Genomic DNA, 25,310 nt, shown 5'->3' with positions numbered 1-25,310 from the left:
GATCGAGTTAAAATTAGCTCGCTTGCTACATACTCGAGCCAGAATTAATGAGTTTGAGTTTGGCCTAGCTCGGCATGAGCCAGCTTGGTCGGTAACGAGCTATTTAATGTACATAGTTTAATAGTTTAATCGGATCCGTTCACTTCAGATTGGGGATATTATGGTCTATGGATGTTATAGCCAGTGTTATGACAATTGCACTTTGGACTGTGTTTAAGTTGATTGGTAATTTTATATGGAATATGTGTGAATTAATTATAAGCAATTAAGTTAATTTGTATGAATTTGTTTGATTTGGTATGCATGAATTTATTATGTGAATATATTTGTATAAATTTAGGATTTTGATATATTTGTATGTATGAATTTAGCTGTAAACTTAATTTATAGTAGTTGATTTACTTAATTACAATTGAATTAAGAGCATTCCTCAGTAATTAGTCATATAAATATTATTTTGTTTTAGCCATAATTAATAAGATGTGTTATGAAAATTTAAGATATAGCAGGAAATAAAATATATAAATTTATAAATCTGTCAAGCTTATAACGAGCTAGCTCGGCTCGTTCGAACAAATCACAAGTCGGTCTTGAGCAATAGTTTTAGCTCGGGATCTAAAATCTAAACTCGCTCACTCAGCTTGATACACTAACAAGCCGAGTACAAGTGTGACCTAGCTCGTTCTTTACCAGCTCGTTGCCACCCTAGGGAGGCTACACAGGATATGAAATTTCTTGCTCTTGGGCCGTGCATGACTTTTCTTCTTTGTCAGGTATTAGCATTGCTTTTTTACTTATCCAGAAATCCATAAAAAAACAACAAACTAGAAACAAAAGATTCAACCGAAAATATAGGACTTATTTAGATACTAATTTATGTTTTGATGAGCAAGCTACAAGAGGACTTATTCCTCCTGGTGGAAATCTGACCATCTTCTCATAAGCTGATGTTTGATTTACAAATGTGCCCTTCATTACTTAGATATGATGTACATTAATTTATCAAACAATTTAAAGTTTTTAATGATTGAGTATGAACAATTTTTATAATGATCAATTAAAATTTAAATTGACTCAAATTGATATCAATTCTATGAAATAACGAAATATATAATTATAATTTTAGGTTTTGATTTGTATAATATTTTTCATATTTTAATTTTGTATTCTTTGTTTTATCTTTATTGAAAATATATAGTTCCATAAATAATTAAAAGAAATCTATTTTATAAAAGAAATATAGTAAACATTATAAAGAAAAAAATTATTAGTAATTTACAACTGATATTCAAAATTATATAGTATTGTAATTCATAAATATATTTAAACAATGGTACATTTATCAAGGATATTTTAGTTATCTCATACTTAAGTGCATATTAAATAATAATTTGACTACTAAGATATTATCAGAGATATTATTACCGTTGCATAAATTACATATTCTAATTTGACAAATGAAAAACTATGCTAGCTATTTTACAACCAAACATAGTCACTCCGACTTTTTTCCTCACAAATTTATTTAGTTTTTAAAATATAAAAATAAATTATTATTATTAATGTTTTTTTTTGTAGTTATAAAAAATAAACTGCGGAGGAACTTAAACTCATTTCTTGAGACTCTGATACTTTTTCTAAACCAAAAATAGAGTTATTCTACATTTCGCATTTAAACTCAAATTTAAGTTAATAATACAAGTAGATTACTTATTCCCCTTTTAATCTCTTCCTCCTGTCCAATCTGGGCCCAAAAAAGCCCAAGAACATATCCAAATGAAAATACAAGAGGCTGTGTTTTACAAACTTTCCAGCCCAGATCCCTATCCAGAAAAGCGGCAGCATCAGTCCATCACCATCTGGAAATGTTACTAGTCTCCACAAATGCTAACAATGAATAATAGACTAATAGTAACAAACCAGAATTATAAAAAAAAATGAAGTTATGGGCACTGCATCCAGCAATTAAAATGAAGTTATAGGTACTAACTTTCCTAAAATTACAACGATGTTATAAAAAAATCTTCTCAAAAATATCATAATTAATGTTAATTTAAAATGAGTGATATCGCCTACAATGGCATTAAAAAATTATCAGTGTTTCAGTTTTCTATATGGAAAATTCTTTCTCCATCTACCTGTTTTCCTGGATGCATGACAGAGCAAGTTCCACCTGAGATATTTTGTATTTTTAATTTATTCTTCCTCTGATCCCACCTTTTCCCACAAAAGAAACCATCCATGGAATGAAAGGACATGCAAGATAGTGCTTCGAATATTCAGCGAGTAAGGCATGAATCAAACAGTAGTACAAGAGAATGAACCGTATCTGCATTCCAAGAATTCAATATGGAAGATAAATTAAAATTTTCATTTATAAGTCTTTTCTTCTTAGTTGAAGTGGTGGTTATTATTATCACTTGATAGAAGCAATGAATTCGTATCCTCTGCAGTAACTCAAAATGGAATCTTTTGAGTTAATAAATAAATTTCAAGATTCTCTTTTAACTTAACTCAGAGGATACCAATTCGGTTCAGATTATAGTCTGATTTTGCACTACCACTCCGTACTCATACGGTCATAACTCGTACCTGCTTTATATGTCACTTCATGGATTCTGTCTGTTAAAATTTGGGATAAAAGGAAGGTAAACCTATATAAAAATTTGCCCAGAATTTTACTTAGATTTTGACTCATCTCCAACGGTGTATTAGCTTTTTCTCTAGGGAAAATGATTCTAGATGTTTAGATTTTTCAGTTTTCTATTATTATTTTGTTGGTATATAATTTGCAAAACATGTGCCTTTTTTTAAGACAAAATCAGAATTCAAGGTATATATTTTTATATGAGGAGGGTTCAAATGCCTCCATCTCTCTCCATCATTTTCAAAGTTCAAACAGTCGATTCGAACCGTTCAACCTAACTTCCATACTAAAATATGTTTGGAGACCAAATTTTATATTTTTTAGAAATTTTTTTACTATTTTCTTAGATAGGTACAAAATCAGTAAATCTGAACCATCTAAAAATAGTATTTTTTTACCTATCTAAAAAAATAGTAAAAATTTTTCTAAAAATATAAAATTTGGTCTCCAAACATATTTTAGTATGGAGGTTAGGTTGAGCGGTTCGGATCGACTGTTTAAACTTTGAAAATGATGGAGAGAGATGGAGGCATGATGGAGGCATTTGAACCCTCCTCTTTTTATATTTATAGGTTGTTTTCATTATTCTTTTTCTTTGTGCTATTTGATCTCCCTCTAGCTTTTATATTGGTACTTGTTTTTTTTGTTTACTTTACATTCCACCATAGCAACTTGGTATAAAATTATTTGAAGTTATCGCTATTCTAGTTTTCATTTGTTGCTTCTAGAGTTGCACAAAAAATTCGTAGTTTGCGATTCGATTCGAGTTTGATTTGAAAAAGTTCGTAAAAAATTTGATTCAAAATAGTTTGAAATTAATTCAAATCAAATTCAAACTGGACCTGGTTCGTTTAAAATAGGTTCGCGAACTATTCTAGTTCGAATCTCAAAGTAACGTGAACCGTCGATTTCCGCTGATGATTTATGTTCGCTGATGACTTAAAAGTTAAAATATAAGACCACCCATCCATAAATCATAACTCGTAAGTCGTAATCCTCACTCTCAGTTCTAAAACCCTAGATGACTTTCACCTCTTGCTTTCGACGACTACCATTACTCTTCCTTGTCGTAAAAAAATTCGTAAAATATTCGAAATTGAGTTCATAAAATTTTTGATTCAAAATTAGTTCAAACCAAACTTAGTTCAAAATTAATTCAAACCAAATTCAAACTGGGATAAGTTCGATTTGGTTCGATTTGTTTGCAGCCCTAGTTGCTTCAATTAAATGTCTCAAATAATCATATTTTTTCGTATTATTAATTTAGTTCTCTTAAAACTAGAAGACAAGTATAAACATTGGTTCTCGCTTTCAACTCCTGTTATTAACACGTAATGTTTTAACATGTCTTCTTTTCTATTGTTTACATTAGTGTGATTTTTCATACACAAATGAATTATTTATCTCATAATCTGGAACTATTTCCGAAAGAGTATCACGTGTCGAACAATTGTTTTTCCAACCAATATCAAAAAGATTTTTTAGTTGCCCATTTACTTCCAAAAATTAAGTTATTTCTAACTTAATTAGCATAATACATAAACAATATTCATATAGAAGCTAAATTTTTTTTTTTTATGATCTCGATCTATTACATGACATGTGCTTTTTTTAGAATATTAATACAAACAAATGAACGAAGGTTCCATTACATAATATGAATTATTATTTCAGCTTATCTAAAAACATAATAATTTAAAAATTAGATCTTGAGATAAGCATCACATAACAAGAAAATAATTACCGAGAAACTGTACATAAGGTGGCATGAAAAACACAATGATGGAAAAGATTAATTTATATTCAATTAATGTGCAAAAACAATCTAATGTTATGCTGGCATTAGACAAATTGAAATTTTTAATATTTATTTATTAATGATGAGCAAAAATTTTATGTTATATTTTTCTTACTAGACATTTTTTATTTGGCCACATTATTAAAAATTACAGTTAATTAATTTGTTTGGTTGATTTTTAATTATTTGTTCAAACTCAGTTTTATATGATTTGATTATCCTCCAATATGTTAATTTTTCCAAGAAAATTCAAACCTGTCTCTACAAAATTTGATGTATAATTATTAGAGATCTCATACTCTCTTTTTTTCTTCTCTTCCATTTTGTCAAACTTTAACGGAAAGAGATATGTTTTTCACAATTAATGCGAAAAACTCATATATATGAGATTGGGTCACAGGAACTGCATGGGCTGATGAGCCGAAAACTAAACATGGCATCGTTTAAATTGTGAGGCATGGAACATGCATGCATGGATGCTCTGTGCCAGTATCTAACGGCTTTATGCATCATCATTCATCATCACTTCGCTCTTGGTAATGGTTGTTAGCCTCCCCATTGCATGAATATCATAAGCATAGCATGGTGGAGTCCGCATCGTCTACATTAATTCCAAAGAGCATCTTTTGGGTTAATGCATATCTGATTGTAAAAAAAAGTCCATCTAACCCTCACTTAAAATGTAGGGAGCCTCTATATTAGTACGGATTTAATCCGCACGAATTTTAAAGTTGATTAAATGATTCAGATACATTAACTCAAAAGATTCCAAAATAAGTTAATGCAGAGGATACGAATTCAGCATGGTGGTGACGCATGTGAAATAAAATTTTCTTCTTAATAAATTACAGGTGAAGGATAATTGATCAAGTATTGCTGGAGTTGGACTTGATATGATACCGAATTGGGCCTTCATATTTCTTGATAAAGTTCTTTCATTTTATTATAAACATATAAAGATGATTGAGTTTTTAAATTTATTAATTATGTCACATCACACGTTTTTAGCCATTCAGTATTATATATCTCACTTCATTTATCATGACCGGATTACTCTTTTATTGTTTTAATTTATGGTTTTCTCATTGTTTAATAAAATATGTTTGACATGTCAAGGAACTTTTGATATAATAAAACTCTTTTATGTTTCTTTTTTTTTTTTGTTGTTATAGAAATCTGTGCACAACTTATTGCGTTATTTTGCATATACATGTTTTAATGTTTTAATAAAGACAGTTATTTATGTTCAAAATTTACTGAATGTAAAATTTTATATATACAAATTATCATATTTTTTTAATAAATAATTTTATATGGTGGTCTCTATCAAGTTTTTGAGAAATAGAGACACCATAAGTGCTTGTGTAGAGTAGAAGGATAATTTTATATGTTGGTGTTAGCTTCAACCAAATAGTTAAGTGCTCACTAAAATTAAAAAAAATGAGATTTGAAAGAAGAAATATGATACTTTCACTTTTTGAATAATTCTAACTTACATTCAACTTTTATGTTACATCTAACCCTACGGTACATATATTTAAAAAAAAAATAGTAGATTGTTATTAGTTATTTAGATAGGATGAGTATCAAATTTGAGTTGATTTGAAAGACGTTTAGTCATGTATAAAATAATTTAAAATATTTAATGATAAAGTTTATAATGATTTTATGATGAATGACCAGTCAAATTCTACATTAGTATAGATTTGATATATTAAGAACACATTTGTAATTTCAATTTTGAAATATATATATAACATAAGTTGGATGTTCCATAAAAATTTGATGCATCCTAAAATTGTTCTTATTTTCTTAACAATAACTTTACAATTTTGAAATCTCAGAAAGCATGAGCAATATTCTGCCTATTTGTATGGTCTATGATGGATTTACACTGGTTAATTTCATTGGTAAGAAATATATAATAGTGGTAAAATAGTGCTTCTTAGAAGGTATGATATGTTAGTTAGCAGTAGTGAAATCCTTGCTGATAATAATGAAATAATAAGCACAATCGGGAAAAGTACTAGTCTTTGGTACAGTAGGAAAGATACATAATCTCTGATCTGGAAGGTCATGAGTTCAGAACTCAAATGAAAAAAATCATTTGTTATAATAACAAGAGTATTAAATAGTTAGGTGACTTAATCTCCAACTTTTACTCAACAAATAGAAACAACTAAGAGAAGACCCAACTAATTCAAAGAGATGTTGACACAGAGTATAATGATAAGAGCTACCGAGTGGGGGCACTCCGATGAGTTTTGATTTGATGTCTGATCGGAGTCGTCTGATCAGTATTAAAACTATAATTTCTAAAAGGTACAACTCAAATTTTAAAGTTATATGCATGAATCTTTATGCAAAACGGATGGTTCTGACCTAACATCAAACTGATTGAATTTGATATAATACCCATCAAACTGCCCATAATTCCTAAAAGGTTACTCAAAACGGTTTACTTATAAAATAAATATACTGTGAAAATTTTATATATTATACGGGAGACTAACAGAAGTGTTAATTAGAAATAAATTAATTCCCACTATGATATGTAATTCCAAAACACCACTAATTGTGCTATCTACTTAGTTCACATTCAAACAGTGAATCTTAACACATGATACAGAGAATGCAAATCTAATCACAGGCTGAAGTTGTTGAGAGAGTATCTAAACAAATCTCTCTTTGATTTGAAAGATTAAAAAAGTATTAAAAAAAGAGCAGGCCGGTGGTTAACTAACAAAATTTTGTTTAACACAACGGCAGGATAAGGATGTATTTTAAACAGAAGCACTAAAATAAAGCACAAGAGTCAAAAGGGATATTATTTCATCTAGAAAACAATTAATGGTTCTGATTAGTACTTAGCAGTATCAAATAAAATACATTTTATTTGTGTACTTGGCCACAGAGAAAGCGACACAAAACTGATACCCACCTAGACAAATTTATAATTTGTATTATAAACAGCCAATAACATTCATTCTCTAACAATTTTGTAACCGTGTCACAATGTGCATCCAATTAAATCAAATTTCAATTATGTTATTTATTCTAAAAATTATTTATAGGTACATGTGGCTCTCTTCTAACCAGCAGGGGGACCTAAGATCAGTCTATTTTTGAAAAAAAAAAATATATATATATATATATATATATAAGTAGGATAATAAACAATCGATTGTTCCTAGCCTCCCGTGCAACCAAGTCATTTTTCAATTTTCAAAGTCCAAATGATCGATCCAAACCGTTAGATGTGATCTCCATATTAAAATGTACTAGGAGACCAAATTTTACATTTTTTGGAATTTTTTTACTATTTATTAAGCCACTTTGAAAATCGCTGATCCAACGGTAGCTTCTGATTTTACTGTTTAGTTAAGCCACCGTTGGATCAGCGATTTTCAAAGTGGCTTAATAAATAGTAAAAAAATTCCAAAAAATATAAAATTTGGTCTCGTAGCACATTTTAATATGGAGATCACATCTAACGGTTTGGATCGATCATTTAGACTTTAAAAATTAAAAAATGACTTAGTTGCACGGGAGGCTAGAAACAATCGATTGTTTATTAGCCTACCTCTATATATATAGAGATGGGCTATGGTGCATTGCAATGCATAGGCCATGGTGTGCATTGGACCATAAATCACCCATTCAAATTCCAAATGACCGATCCAAATCGTTCATCTTGTTCTCCATATTAATATGTGCTTGGAGACCAAATTTTATATTTTTTGAAATTTTTTTACTATTTATTAAGCCACTTTGAAAATCGCTGATCCAACGGTGGCTTCTGATTTTACTGTTCCAAACAGTCACCGTTGGATCAGCGATTTTCAAAGTGGCTTAATAAATAGTAAAAAAATTCCAAAAAATATAAAATTTGGTCTCCAAGCACATATTAATATGGAGAACAAGATGAACGGTTTGGATCGGTCATTTGGACTTTGAATCGGTAATTTATGGTCCAATGCACACCATGGCCTATGCATTGCAATGCACCATAGCCCATCTCATATATATATATATATATATAGAGAGAGAGAGAGAGAGATAGGCTAATATCAAAACGTTTGCACCAAACCCTCCCGTGCAACCAAGTGGTTCTCTGATTTGAAAAGTCCAAACGACCGATCCGAACCGTTAGATGTTTAATCCATATTGAAATGTGCTTGGAGACCAAATTTTACATTTTTTGGAATTTTTTTTCTATTTATTAAGATGGTTTGAAAATCGCTGTTTTTATTAAAATTCTGCACCACTGGAAAACAGCGATTTCAAACCATCTTAATAAATAAAAAAAAAAATCCAAAAAATGTAAAATTTGGTCTCCAAGCACATTTCAATATGGATTAAACATCTAACGGTTCGGATCGGTCGTTTGGACTTTGCAAATCGGAAAATGACTTGGTTGCACGGGAGGGGTTGGTGCAAACGTTTTGATATTAGCCTATCTCTCTCTCTCTCTCTCTCTATATATATATATATATATATTATTCTTAAAAGGGCATTATTATTTTGCTACCCGAATCAATTTTCATCTCTATTTTGGTGGACTTTAAGATTAAAATACTGGCAATTGCATTATTCTTATCGCCTCTTGGAATAATGTATTCAACCATATATAATTGGAATTAGGAAATATGCATTTTTTTTAATATTTATAACACTATGTCAATAGTAATGCGTCAATCAACTATTGGAGAACAAATTAATATCCAAATCACATGATAATTTCTCATGCAAATTTGCAGAAAGAGTTAATGGCGGGAATGTGGCCTATTATTTTAAAAATAATATATTACAATTCATTTCAAATAATATCAATATAGTTCTGGATTTTTTTTTTTATTTCTTGAAAAAGCAACCACCATCAATATTTTGACAATTAATTACAAATTTCAAAACGAATCAAAAGACCCACGTTTGAAACGTCATCTGAGCTATTTTACTAAAATTTAGTTCAACAAATTTATTGCATTCAATCATTCTAGACATAATCTTTGGGTTGTCTCATCCAACGGCCGAGATTGGTCCAGAGGCTTGTTCAATTTTGCAATAATTAATTAAGATAATCAAGTCCAAAATACCGCCTTCATGTCTGACTAAATATCGGCAGTGGGGTCCAGATTGTACGGACATACAACGCATCAAGCTTTGCATTTCTCTCCATTATAAAAATACTGGAGAAGTACCTCAAACTTGTAGCTGTCTAGCGAAAAAGAGAGTGCATTTTTTTTTTAGAAATAAAAAAAAATCTCGAAAACAAGATTGATTGTTTATTCTTGATAAATAGATGGAACTATATCAATGATTCGGTCTCATGACCGAATCAATGGTTCAACCTCAGTACTATTTATAAGTTGCAGCATTTTTTCGCCACAAAAATTCAAAAAAATTGTGACTGAATCACTAATTCAATCCCATTAGAGACTAATAAATTCACGGGTCCTCTCATCTACTTTCTTTTCTCTCTTCCACTTGGATCCCCGTTGGGGAGAGGCCAATGTAACTGAATCAATGGTTCAGTCATATTGATTTTCTATTCAATGTGGCTATTGATGTGGTAATTTCTGCAAATTAGTGGAACCGAATCATTTGTTCAGTTTTATTGGTATATCTTCAATGAGACCGTATCATTTACACAGATCAATTTAATTATTGAGAAAAAAAATAATTGATTTTGTTTTTGACGAATTATTTCTTAATTTCTAAATAAAAAATGGAGACAGTCCGCATATTAAGTTCCAATTAAAAATAATACTTAGCTTTAAGCTAAAATATTGTGTTAATTTACTGAAATAAAGTTCAGAAAACTGACAAGTGCCTCATTTATTGAGGTAATTAAATAATTAATGGAGGTGTCGCTTTCTAGTCGGAGTAAATGTATGCTCTTATGCACTGTACACAAAGCCAAACACATCATCAACTTGGGATCCAAGTTTTATATCATAATAATAGTAATTAACAATGAAACAAATTGTATTAGAAAATTTTGTAATGGCTAGAGGTGGCTCCAAGCTAGACTATGTTGCCCAATACTTAGTCTACACATCTCTCTAACTGGCACGGCCGTTCTTCCTTTGTTTCCAACTTGCCATGTGAGGTTTTTAATTTCTCCATTCAAATAAAAAATGGACAGATCCATTTGCACTAAAAATATTTCAATGCACAACATAATACATGCATATTGGTGGGTAGAACTATAGGGTGTTCTTAACTAAAAAAATATATCGTATTGACTTCAAATGATGAATTCAAATTATTGAAAAAATAGATTTACTTTGCAAATTTATAAACCTTACATGTCAAACTTTATATGTCAAATTTATAAACTATTGAAACATATTTACTTTACATGTCAAATTTATAAACTTTCAAATTACTTTAATATATATAAAGTCAAGTGGTAAAAAAAAAAAAGGTTTATAAGTTAATTTTAATGCATTCATTTTCATCTTTTTTACCACTATGATTTTATACTAAATTAATTAAAAAAAAAAAAGTATAAATTTGACATGTAAATTTATCCCCATAAAATAGATCGGTTTCAACAGTTTGTATTCATCGTCTAAAACTAATCTAATAAATAATTAGATTAAGCTCACGGAGGAGCTTGACGAACTTAAGAACACTCTAGTTCTACTCGATACATTAATTGTTGAAAATTAATATACATTCAATCTATAAGAATGTCAACATGCCTACAACAATACAACAACAACAACAAAAATAATAATTATTGTTACTGTTATTATTATTATTATTATTATTATTATATTATTATTATATTATTTATCTTGATTTTAGAATAACTATATATTGTCAAGTTCATAAATTGTGATGAACCCATATTCTCAAAGAATCTCTATTATGTAATATGATCAAATTTATCCGAAAAATGAAAATGTTGATAAGATCCGATAAGCCGATTTTTTTATTTATATTCAAAAAATAAATCAAATTTAAAAAAATAACCAATTCGCGGTTGAAATAGCAAAATTACCCAAACCGGTTAACCATTAACCGGATTCAAATCAAATTACCGGTTAACCAATTCCCGGATTCTTTGAAATAATCCGGTTAACCATTAACCGGAAATATGATTTGAGTCCGGTTAATGGTTAACCGGTTCTAGGTCCGGTATTTCTTTAACCGGAAAGATTTGTTTTTTATTTATTTTTTTGGTCATAATTGAATATACAGGATATACAACACACTTGAAGCCTTGGGTATCGCGCTTAGAGAAGTTTGTAATGGCTTTGCTTCTGCTTCGGAATCCATATCCTGGTAACATATTTTTGTTTTGAACCGGACGGTTCGATCAAATATACGAAACTATTTACTTAATTAAATATACGAATTTGCTTCTGCCTATGTGTATACCTAATTAAATATACAAAACTATTTACTTTATTGTGTGATCATTTATTAACTCTTTTTTATATATAATTTTAATTTGCATTTTATTTTCTAGTATTTGTCTTCATTTAAAAATTAAAATCTTTCTTTATATATTTTTATTTCTTAAGACGAAGCCCAAAAACATGTTATCATAATTGTAGAAGCCGATATAAAATACAATTTTAATTTTAGGATATAGATTAATTAGTCATTTTAAGTTTATTTAATTAGCAATATGTATAGATGTGTTATATTTGTTTGTAATTGATCTATAATTATAAGGATTTTAAATTTGAATTGTAAATTCAAACTAATTAAAATTAAAATTAATTGCAAAATAGTGATAACATAAAATTGTAATTTATATCGGCTTCTACAATTATGATAACATGTTTTTGGGCTTCGTCTTAAGAAATAAAAATATATAAAGAAATATTTTAATTTTTAAATGAAGACAAATACTAGAAAATAAAATGCAAATTAAAATTATATATAAAAAAAAGTTAATAAATGATCACACAATAAAGTAAATAGTTTCGTATATTTAATTAGGTATATTCCACAGTCCACATAGGCAGAGCAAATTCGTATATTTAATTAAATATTTTCGTATATTTGATCGAACCGTCCGGATCAAAACAGAAATATGTTACCAGGATATGGATTCCGCAGCAGAAGCAAAGCCATTACAAATTTCTCTAAGCACGATACCCAAGGCTTCAACTGCGTTGTATATCCTGTATATTCAATTCTGACAAAAAAAAAAACTTTCCGGTTAAAGCAATACCGGACCTAGAACCGGTTAACCATTAACCGAACTCAAATCATATTTCCGGTTAATGGTTAACCGGATTATTTCAAAGAATCCGGGAATTGGTTAATCGGTAATTTGATTTGAATCCGGTTAATGGTTAACCGGTTTGGGTAATTTTGCTATTTCAACCGCGAATTGGTTATTTTTTGGATATAAATAAAAAAATCGGTCCAATAAGTCCACTCAAGATCAAATTTTGGAGGAAAAAAAACACTCGTTAATCTTGTGTAAGCTAAAAGAATCAAAGTTTTAGAAGAAGAAAAAAAATGAATTTCTTGCTCTCAGTATGCTTGAAAACAGAATCAAGTAACAAGAATATCAACTTGTAAATATTCACAAATTTTGCTACAGAATCAAAACAAATTATAGAACAGGACCTAGGGGCCCTTCCGGTCAAGAATTTTGGAGAACCTCTCTCCAGTCTTGTGGAAATGGAGAGGATCTTGTACGCAATACGTCATCTGAAATTGTACTTGAAGAAAAGAGTTGTCATAAAAATTTAAAATTTGAGCACTCTTTCTTAAATTCAATTTTATTAATTTGGAATTAGTCACCTATCAAACAAATCCTCCCTTCCAGTGTCTCTAACTGCCGAAAGAATTATTTTAATTGTAAAATAAACAACTTAAGTTGCCTCTTTGATTCCGCACAACGGGTCAAGAGACCCATTAAAAAAAGTGGAACCTACCACGGTGTACCATTAATTAGTAGTTCATTAGATTAAAAGCCAGGTCGCTTTATGAGCAAATGATCTTTTCCAGTTGAGATGTAGAAATAATTACTAGTTTAATTAGAAGCCAATTAAAACATAATCATGTGCTGCGTATTTTCTTATTTTTTTTTATCCTACAATAATTAATGGCAACACAACATGTCCCTTGCTAAAGAAACATGATTTGCTCATCAATACACTAATTAATTATTAGCCTATTTAATTAATTAACTGATTACTTTCGCAAGTGTACAACTTGAACTGAAAAGATATGCACTATTAGAAAGAAAAAAGTATATCATGCCGGATGCAAAATGGCACTTTAAATTATAGAGATATTGTTTAGATTAATATTACAAATTTAACCTTAAAAAGGCATTATATGCATGGATAACAAAATACCTATATGACGTGTTAATATTTCAGAGGCGGATTCAGAAATTTTGTCTGAGATAGAAAAAAAAGTAAAAGTTTACAAGTAATTGTTGGTCTAAAAAAATGAATGGCGCTTCGAAAATCATTCTATTTGGATCATCTTCAATTATTATTTTATTCTATTTAATTCCTCTTAATTAGAGAGTCAAGACGTTACTTGGCACTTGCATTGCCATCTAGGAGACCAATTTATTTGTAAGTAATTAAGTTTAAACTTCAAAAAAGAAAAATGTAAAACAATTATCGGAGCAAAATCATGGAATTAAAGGATTAATTGCTTCTTCTTTTTTTATTAAAATTAAAGGATTAATTGCTGCGCAATAGTGAATGGTGCAAACCTGAACCGTTTCAAACAACCAAATAATAATAAAGAGAAGTCATGAATAAGAAAAGACCCCCATGATTTTGATATAGATCGAGCACATGCACACTGGTGCGTCCCACACACACAACAGTGTCATGAACTGGCACACCAAACTTGTTGACCTCTACATGTTCTAAAAGTTTTTGTCAAAACAAATTTCAAAAATATGTTTTTTATTTCTACATATTTCTAAAAAAAAATACACAAATATATTTAATATTCAAAATAATTATAAAATTACGTCTCCTCCCAAATATTTTGTCTCACCCTACTAATTATTCTAACGTCACCGAAGAATTGTGAATTTTTTTTTAGGTCAAATGCAATTTGATTGTTGTGCCTACCTCTGATCCAGCATAATGTCTACCCCCTAGCAAAAAAAAAAAAAAATTAAAATGCGACCCAATTGCAGAAAGGAAATGATAATAAAGAGAGTGTTATTTGATGTCCCATGAAGCCAGTCACTATGATTCAGCTGATCATCAAATAATCATTTCCTTCTTACATTTATTTCATGATAGAAATAAAACTAAATTATTGATTTTTATTTTTACTTTGATGTTTCCCATATGTTATACCGTATTCTTTTAATTAGGAGCAATTTTATTCTTATTTTAGATGTATGTACATTGTGGTAAGAAATGATTAAGGCTGATTAGTTGGCCGAATATTCAGATTTAATTAGATGTCACACTGTCACATATATTGTAAGCGGAGGATATTATGTATTTCTGAACAAATATATAATATTTCAGATTACAAATATGCTCATTTTATTATCCTATCTATATTCCACGTTTTTTATAAGTGAATTCTAATATAAAGTATATTTTTATTAAATGAAAATTGATATAATCATTTTTGTTAGAAGTGTATATATTTTTAAAAGTTAGTGTGCCTTCCATTCTCTTTGTTATATTGCAAGCAAGGCTGCTCCATCATTAACTGAAAAGGAAATCTTTTAAGTTAATAAATCTCAATTGTCCGATCTATTTCAAGATTTATGCGGATTAGATCTGTATTAGTTTTGAAAGACCCATATTTTATAAGCAGGAGTGGATTGGCTTCATTTAAAATCAGACGGTTGAGATTGATTAACTCAAATGATTCTCTTTTGAGTTAATGCAGAGGATACGCATTCGCTCCACCATTGGGAGCAATGCATGTGCATAGATAATCACACGGACGTAAGAAATACTACGTGACGTCATGACAAATTAGTATAAATCAAGTGTCAGATGGGTCCCAGATCTAAGGTCAACAAAACTATTGGAGGTACCACATCCATTGTTTATTGATTTGTACTCTCTCTCTCATGTCATGTGTCCGGTCGGTTTTTTCTCTTTTGTTGCCCTTTTTGAATTAGAAAATTGAAATCCGTTTTCAATAGTTTAAAAGCTATGTTGCATGGATACAGTTGCAGGTATCGTATCGGATATGACACGGATACGGTAATACGGTAATTTTTGAAAATTTCAGATACGATACGTCTATTATATATTATTTTAGTTATATTATTAATTCAATATTTATATTATATAAATTAAATATTAAAAATCCTAGAGGAGGTATTTTACATGAGTTATATATATATGATACAATATTACAACAACAAAAGTTAAGTTGTTGCATTGGTTGAGGTGCTGTCCGATTTCTCTCATATCCTCAGTTTGATTTCTGTTGGAGTCAACAATTTTTGCGCAATTATATGTGGTTCACACGTGCCTCACAGAAGGCGTGGTCCATTGCGGCTCACAGAAGGCGTATCCTCTCTATATCCGAGCAGAGAGGACCGTATCAGCGCGTGTCAACGTGTCGGTGATCGTATCGCAGTGTTAAGGATACGCCACGTCATCGGATACTCCAGGTGGAGTATCAGATACATATCGTGGCCGTATCATACGCGTATCTGTGTCCGATACGTATCGGATACGAGTACAAGGCCCAATATGGAGTATCCGAGTAACATAGGTTTAAAGAGATCTGATTCAGTCTTCATTTCTGTATAACAGAAGAGTAGGGTTAAGAACTTAGCATTGTTCTTTTTACTTCAATTATGTTCTACATTATTATTTTTGTTTTTAAAGTCTAAATGGTTGATCCAATCCGCTCCATATAATTTCCATATTAAAATATGCTTTGAACGACAATTTATATATTTTTTTAATTTTCTGTAATTATTTTTAAATAGATACAAAATCATTATTTTTAAAAATATAAAATATGATTGGAGCGCAAAATTGATAATGCATTTTAATTCTACCCATAATAAAATTGTCACTGAAATTTAATGAACTCTTTAGAATTATAATATGAAGAAGGATTTGATAGTAAAATGAAAAGGAGAAAAAAAAATGTAAGTATCGCATTGGAGTGAGGTGAAAGCAATTTTTTTTTATTTTATAAATTATTTTAAAATGATATAGTTTATTAAATGGATTGTATTTATATTTCAATTTTATACAATTAACCGGGAAAAAAATCTCTATAAACCGCACAGTATCACGCCACAGAAAATCTGTATTTCTAAAGGAATCAAATTCCTTTTAATAATAATTTCTATAAATAATAAAAAAAAATCTCCGTGAAAGCGTAGTCAGTGACGACTTGGGGTTTGTAGCCATTGCCATCTCAATATCTCATTGTGGAGTTTTGCCAGTATTTCAGCCTATATAATGCGAACTCTAAAATTTATTAAATCGATTTCGAATGACTAATTCAAACCATTCAAACCGATTTACTTTACGAATGATGCATTTACATGTAATTTTTTTTTTATATTTTTGAGTTATTTTAGTATCAAATCAAGCAGTAAAAATATTGAAAAATCAATGTATTAAAATTAACTTAAAAACTCACACATTTAACTGCTTGATTTGATACTAAATAAATTCGAAAAGTTATAAATTTGGCATGTAAACGCACAACTAATGAAGTAGATGGGTTTGAACGGTTTGGATTCACCGTTTGAAATTGATTTGATAGGTTTTAGAGTTGGTGTTATATAGATTGAAATGACACTAATGTTATACTAGCCAAACTCCTCATTGTGTACTTCAGCATAATAAATTTTTCTTTAATTTATAACATTTACAAAATAAAATTAATTCGTCATTGGAATCAATATTACATGTATTTCAAATTTCCCATATGAATTTTAATCAATAATCAAAGAACTTGGATCATGACATGAGGGTTGTATTGTTTTTTTAATCATGATACAAATTTTGAAATACTCTGTTTACATAATAAATTATGTCCACTTCCACAAAAAATATGGCTAACAAAGCACTATTATGAATTAAAATATATTAATACACTGGATCAGTTAAATCATAATTTATTGCAAAAAAAAAAATTCATAGTCATGATTTCTTTATTTTTTTATTTTTAATAATTGTTCATCATGAAAAATTGTTTACGGTGAGTACGTTATTTAAAAAAAAGAAAAGAACTCGATCTACAAGTTTGAGATGGGTATCTATTTCTATTCGTATCTAATTAAAATTCACACTTAAGAATTAAAAACCATATTCGTACATTTATACGTACGAATATTTATATATCAGATATCCGTATCTAATTTTCGGATACAGATTCGAATATGAACGGAATTTAAATACTTATGGAGCCAATTTCATTATTCTTTTTAAAGAAAAATTAACTAACATGTAAGGGTGGATCCAGAAAATAAAATAGAGGTTGCGGCAAAATATTCAGAATATAACATAGTTGTATAATTATTTAAATACAATAACTTTTTTTGTAAGTTTTTTATAAAAAAAATGACAAGAAAAACATATTTTGAAAAAAAAAAGAAATTTGGGCCAAGGTAGGCAAGTTCTTCTCCCTGATCTCCCGTGAATCCGCCACTACTAATATGATTGAAAAAACACGCGTCATTCGTATAAGTACACTTAAAACGTGAAGAACAATTGAATACTAATTAACCGATACGTCACGAACAAAGGATTTAAAATCTTATCATGATAAACCATAGTTGGTAAGGATGATTATAACATATTTGTATTATTGTTGAATTAGTTAAATCATAATTACTATTTGCTGATAATGTTGATTTAGTTTCTCTATAATGTCTCAATATGAAAAAATTGTTTATGATAAGCTTTTTTTTTCACAACTCTACAAGTTTGTGATGACTATAAGTTTCTATTTAAAATTATTTAGATATATTTACACTTAAGAAGTATATATAATTTTGTAACTAGAGGTCCAATGACTCCATTATTAATTTGTAGCTCAGTCATGCGTCTATTTTTTTAATTTTCTAATAATAATAGAAATTATAAAATTATATATCAAAATAAGACTATTAGATGTGGTCTATATTTTTTTTAAATGCACATGAAAAATTATCACTTTGTGATTTTATTTTTATGTGAATTAATACGTTGTAAAATCAATATCCATAAATTATTCACATCAATGTATTTTTACAAACTCTTAATTATAATAAAAATAAATTTAAAATATTATAAACTTTTACATTTACAGAGAAAATGATAGTATCAGAAGTTATTTTCGAAACATAATTATATGTACTTAATACACCACTTTTAAGTTATAGTATTCGTACAAACCTTAATTCATCTAATGTACTGAGTAAATATGGCTCGTCAAATTTCTTTATAAGACCCCAAAATATTAATTTTTTATTCATATATATTTTTTAATTGTTAATAAAACTATAAAGACTGTTTAATTAGTGAGCTTCTTTGAACTTGCCATAGCTAAATTAACGCGGATTTTAATATAAATATACGTTTAGTGAGCTTCTTTGAATTTTCTAGATCTTAAAAATTGACGTGGCTTGATTAGATTATAATCAATAGATAGAGAATACTTTTCAATTCAATTAATTTCATTTGAAAATGAAATTCCACTGCCAAATATATAATGTTTTGACATATGCTAGGAACTTGATCATTTGTGAAATTGTAGATAATATTAAATTTTTTGGTATCTTCTTCATATGAATTTCAGAGAACGGTATATAATTGCATTATTAATTTTAAGCCAGTGATTAATTAACTGATGTCATTTATGATAAATTTATTTATATATATGACATTCATTAGAATATCTTTCTCATTAATTAGTATATTATAAATTTAAATTTAAATTTTGCATTTTCAAAATTGACCACGAGACAGTTGTTAAAACAAATGTAATTAATGAGACTGGACTTGAATAAGTATATACGAAGAAACCAATGTGGATATACTTACAAATATTATAAAGATTAATGAACAATTCAAACTTACCAAATGGCATAATAAAAAATGTCGGTAAGAGTACTTCTAATAATTATTTATTAATTGTTTCTAGATAATCATCGAATGCAGTAGGCGATGACATGTTAATGTTTTGGTTTTTCCTTTGGTTGAGAGAGATGTAATATGTATATATATTTTTCTACTTTAATACTATGGTGCTTGTTTGCGTTTATAATTATGCTATGCGCCCATGTGTCCTTTTTATTCCTAAAAGAAAATCTGAAGCTTACATATAATTCTCCGTAATAATTTTTGAGATAAAGTTCGTGCATTATCCTTATTTAAAATATTTATAAAGAATTTTGTTCGGATTTCATATATACGACATATCTCATATAATTTTTTTTTATCGAAACTATTAAAGAAATTATGTTTCGAATTTTGTGCATTCAGAAGCTCTGAAAAAAATTAGTAAGATTTTAGTCACATTGTTACCGATTTCATCACTTCATGTCATGTGTCAGTCAAGTGACGAGTTTTCTTTCGTTTGAAAATGACACGTCACACAAACTGATTCGGTCACATCACACTATGTGCTCAATTTTTCCAATATTATTTTTTATTTATAATTTATTTTACAATAGTTACTTATTATTTAATTCTTTAATTATTTTTCTATAAACTAACTTAAATTCGAAAAAAATAATTAGACATGACTAATATCACATATGGTCACGCTACATCATATGTGATCACGAGATGACCTTTCACGTAATGTGACTATCATTCGCTATTCTAACTAGTGTTGCAAATAACGGTATGCGATCGTCAGATGAACAGGATAACGTCAAGCGATTAATTGAAAATAATCGGGAATAATCAATCATAATCGGAAATAATCGCTAGATTAGTCAAAAAAAATTATGACAGTTTGATCACCGTCAACGACTAATCGGTCGGTTAATCAGCCTTAACGACGTCTTTTACAGCACTGATTTTAGTCACGTGACGTGGAAATTTTCTTGATCACGTGGCCATGACAATGATATATATTGTTGATATGACATGACCAAATAACGGAGGTTTAAAAACTACTAATATGTATATTATTAATCCTTTCCATTTCTATAGAAAATGGAGACCACAATGTACAATCTGAATTTCTGATTGTATTGTTCTAGCCTTCCAGGAATCTAGGTTAGTCTCGACTCTCGACTCTCAACTCTCAAGAGGAACAGATACAATGTACATCTCCGGTTCATTATAAATGGAGAGGACAAGGAATCTCTCCAGTTTTTACTATAAGGGTAAAGTCAATGAGTTAATGCTTTTCCTAGGTTGATCACAAGGAAAACAGTTATCTGATGGGGTAGCTTTTCCAGGAATTTGACAGTGATTCCTAGTATACAGTCATAAATAATTGTAAGTGCCTCTCTGTTCATACTACTTGGTGTATATTATACATCCAAACAATATACTAGGAGATTTAGAAAATAGAAATTAATAATGCATCTAATAATTGGAAGAATAGATAAATCTGTTCAATACAAAATTACAAAAGGCAATAACAATCTAGAAAATGACACCTAGCTATCCCAAATCCATTCAAGGCTTCTCCCACAAGTGCCTTCAAAACCACGGATCTTCTCTATGGGTCCCATTTCTGATTTCTCTCACACCTTTCACCTCATTTCTCTAGCTTATATAAACCCCCCTTCCTTCTCCCCTTTCAATTCTTTATCTCACCTCAAATTCATTCCGATCTTTCGCGTTCTCTCTTTCTCTCTCTATTGAATATCTTGGGTTTCCCAATTTCTCTCCTAGGTTTTGAAGGAAATCCGGTGTCTTGTCTCTGAATTTCAGTTAAGTAATCATGCAAGGAGCAATGCAGGAGCAAGATCAGGCGGCCATGAATTTACCACCTGGCTTTAGGTTCCATCCGACGGATGAAGAGATCATAACGCACTATCTCTCGGCGAAGATCATGATGCGCACTTTCTCCCCTGCTGCCATTGGAGAGGTTGATCTGAACAAGTGTGAACCTTGGGACCTCCCAAGTAAGCAAATTTAATTTTCTTCCTTGTATAGTTTTTCTTAAAAGCTATGCTTTGCCTGTTCTAATTTATTTCTTTCAAATTATGATTTATGAATATGAACTCATATTTTCTTTGGTTTTTCTTTGGTTTTTCTTTTTGTTTATGAATATGAACTCATATATACATATATATATTTTTCCTGAATTTCAGACAAGGCAAAGATGGGGGAAAAGGAATGGTGGTTCTTCTGTCAGAGAGATAGGAAGTACCCAACCGGTACGCGAACCAATAGGGCTACCGAAGCAGGCTACTGGAAGGCCACCGGTAAAGACAAGGAGATTTTCCGGGGCAGAAACACCCTAATTGGCATGAAGAAAACCCTAGTTTTCTACACTGGCCGGGCCCCGCGAGGCGAGAAGACCAACTGGGTCATGCATGAGTTCCGCCTCGAAGGCAAACTCCCCTTCTCCAACTACAATCAATCCATGAAGGTACTGACTTATTTATTCCTGATTAATTTTTCCAAAGTCAAATTAATTGGTGCATTTTGTGATGCTATCTTATTAATTGCTTATCGCTGGTTTGATCAATGCAGGATGATTGGGTGGTCTGTCGAGTCTTTAAAAAGCCTGGTGGTGTGCCGAAGAGAAACCCGGTTGCACCGGGCCTGGAGAGGCTCGACTCGTTCATTAATGAGTTATTGGAAATACCAACGCTCCCGCCTCTCGAAAATTATGAACCATCCTTCTACAGTTCTGGGGTGTTCGACATGACCTTTGACTGTCAGATGGAACCCTCCACCTCTTACATCCCGTATGAAGAGCCGGCGCAGACAAGCTATGTGCCCCATCAGGAGCCAATAAGGAGGCACTGCAAGGCCGAACAGTCAACAAATCAGCCGATTCCAAGCCACTCGCATGAAACGGGTCTAAGCGAACTGATCGACCGCAACAACGAGATTTCATCGGTTCTCACCGGACGGCATGATGCTTCCAACGAGTTCGTCGAATGGGATGGCATCTGGAATGTCTGAATTAGGGTCTAACTTGAAGAGATTAACTGGAATTCAGTATTTGGTAGCAGCTCTTTGATGGAAAGGTAGATTGGTAGTCTTCCTTGGACAGAGATGGTCTTCTGTAGTGGTGTTAGTCCCTCCTTGTATATAACAAATTCTATGGTTTGCTTAGTATTGATGTATTTGTAAGAGCTCTAGGGTTTGTTAAAATAGCTATGTATATTTAGGTGTGATATATGGTTTAGTATCTTATGTTGTGTTAGAGGGAAAAAAAAGATTATATATATATTGAGACGAGCGATGCTAATGTAAATTTGTAATGCTGTTGTTTGAGTTAGACTATATATATATAGAAAGATTATTGTATAATATTAATTTGATGTTATTTTGTGCTGTTATTTGAGTTACACCATTTGTGGAACTTCTGGGTTCTGGCCATGGCAAATTGGCAACAAGTTCTCTTGATTCAACTATTTCATAAAATTGTTTCTTCGATAACGATTGGAGTATATTATTACAGTGAATCATTGATATCAATTTTCATAAAATAGTTTCTTCGATAACAATTGGAGTATATTATTACAGTGAATCATTGATATCATTGATATGTCTTCTTCACCAAATCTACCATGACATCTACCAAACACTGTCTCCATAGAAAGTTAGAAACTATAGATGAAGACTATTGTCCCCATAGATTGGTCCTTTAACGGTACATTGTATCTTCTTGCACAAACCCCGTGCCACAAATGAGGACATATATAACTATACATAGTTATAAACCACATACATGATATATACCCTTGTCCTTCAAATATATATATATGCTAAAGTAAAGGCAACGAGAGATCAGAGGTGCAGATAGAGAGAGAGAGAGCAAGAGAGTGGTGCAATTTTCATGTGTGATTTGCTTTGGGAAATAGTTAGCTTACTTTCCATTCAAAGCAATGAGGTGGTGTTTTCTTTTAAAATTTCATTTTGTTTCTGCACTTTTGTTTCAAAGACTTGGTGTGAGGAGAAGGACCGCCCTTTGCGCCCCCTTGTGCTTCTTTCATGCATTAAATTCCGGGATAAGAGAATCTTATTTAACCATCGCTCCCTCTCCAGTTCAATCTATTACCTTATCAAACTTGACATCTACGTTTCCCTACCAGATTTAGGAGCCGCTGGTATTTTGAGAAAATCAGCGACTAAGATAAGAGTTTTGCAAGTTTAAGCATCATAATTAATAATCATATATATCTTTATACGGCACTGATGTCTAAATTGGACGAAATTTATGCTAAATATCCACCAAATTCGACATAAATTGTAGTAATTCACTCTAATATGTTTATGTTATAAATATCATATTGTTTCATTTGGATACTTACGAAAAATATATTGTCGTTTTAGATACATTGTTCGCTTACTTAGTTAGTAAGGTTGCTATAGATTTGATGTGTTTTTGGCTTTTTACAATATAATTGAATACATTTTTACTTCTACACAAAACCGCTAATTAATTTTGGAGAAAACTAATGGCAAGAACTACAAAGGAGTACACTATTTATGAACATCTAATCATTAATTTTGTTTTATATGTCATGCGTTGTGACATTAAATTTATGTTAGTTGTAAAGAAAATTAGATTAATATATGCGTTATAAATTCTTTTCATAAAGATAAGATACACCAAACGATTTACTTATCTTAGAAGAAAATAGTACAATATATTGTTTAATTCTACACGGTAATGACGTCAAGATTTCTATCAACTTAAGATAACGGTTAAAGTTATAAGATACGACATGTCGATATTGTTATTACCATTACAAGACTTTACACGTGTTATACAAAATTTTATTATCCAATTAGAAAGATATATATACTCGTTAAAACTTTATATTGAATTCTCAGTCCATAAAAAAATTCCAAAATAGCAGTTAAAGTTGAAAGACATTAGACACGACATTTTTATATTGTAATTATCATTAAATTGAATACTTTACACGTGTGATATAGAATTTTAATATTCAAATTAGGAGGATACACTCGTTAAAATTATATATATGATCAAATTCTTAGTTCACAGAAGTTTTCTATTTTTTTTATATCGATCTTTCTATTCACAATGAATTTATCAATTTGTAATGGATGCATCCGTTTCTCTTGGAAAAAAGGAGAAGTCTTGCTTCGACCAATGGCACTCCTATTGGCGGAATTGGCTCGGCGAATTATTAGCTGTATCTTCAATCTTAATTCGCCGCTGCTTGTAGAAATAATTTCTATGCTTTCAAAGGACTTGAATATAAAATATTTGTAGGGAATAAGTTACATTAGAACAGTGAGTAGGGACAGCTGGTTTAATTGTTTGCATACGCATCAATTCCTATGTACCATGATTTGGTCAAGAGGACTTGTAAATGAATTCAGATCCATTGCAAGAGTCCGCTTCTCTGAGGTAACATAATAGTTGAGTTTAGATCTGAACCGTCCAATCATAATCTGGATCATCTAATCCGAGGTGAAATTAGAGTTCTATGTACGTCAAGTGTCTTGTTGTGTCTAGTCACGCTGGTGATTAAATTTGGAAAGATGGTCACGATACATTAGTCATGTCGTAATCATAAATGACATGTCCAAACGTGACCTGTCACATTTATTTATTGTTTTTATAATTTAAGTTATTTATTCAAGATTGACCGTTCGATCAAGATCTAACGGTTCTAATTACATGTCACTTGTGTGATCACGTGATGTAATGTGTTGTGTCAAATTTTCAGATGATAGTCACGTCAACGAATGATCACGCACATAACACATAAGTTACGGCACAAAACCGGTACATGTGTTGTGCCGT

At 30.3% G+C, this 25,310-nt stretch overlaps 1 protein-coding gene across 1 annotated transcript; it reads left to right on the top strand.

The window, feature by feature from the left end:
- The first annotated feature begins 21,172 nt into the window (after positions 1–21,172).
- LOC144555548 (NAC domain-containing protein 92-like) lies at positions 21,173–22,836 on the top strand. The gene is made up of 3 exons (XM_078303934.1): positions 21,173–21,474; positions 21,664–21,944; positions 22,049–22,836. The coding sequence occupies exons 1-3, from the start codon at positions 21,291–21,293 to the stop codon at positions 22,484–22,486; spliced, it is 903 nt and encodes a 300-aa protein (XP_078160060.1). The 5' UTR covers positions 21,173–21,290; the 3' UTR covers positions 22,487–22,836.
- The last annotated feature ends 2,474 nt before the right edge of the window (positions 22,837–25,310 follow it).

This window comes from Carex rostrata, chromosome 6 (genome assembly GCF_964058835.1).
Source record: "Carex rostrata chromosome 6, lpCarRost1.2, whole genome shotgun sequence".
In the NCBI taxonomy this organism is placed as follows: Eukaryota; Viridiplantae; Streptophyta; class Magnoliopsida; order Poales; family Cyperaceae; genus Carex; species Carex rostrata.
Note: the sequence above shows the minus strand (reverse complement) of the source record. Positions and strands in the feature narration are given on the sequence as shown.

Bases quoted from the DNA above. Each gene is read 5' to 3' on its own strand.
- LOC144555548 (XM_078303934.1), top strand. From the start codon at position 21,291: ATGCAAGGAGCAATGCAGGAGCAAGATCAGGCGGCCATGAATTTACCA. The intron at 21,475-21,663 runs GTAAGCAAATTT...CCTGAATTTCAG, and splicing joins TGAACCTTGGGACCTCCCAA to ACAAGGCAAAGATGGGGGAA. The intron at 21,945-22,048 runs GTACTGACTTAT...TGATCAATGCAG, and splicing joins ACTACAATCAATCCATGAAG to GATGATTGGGTGGTCTGTCG.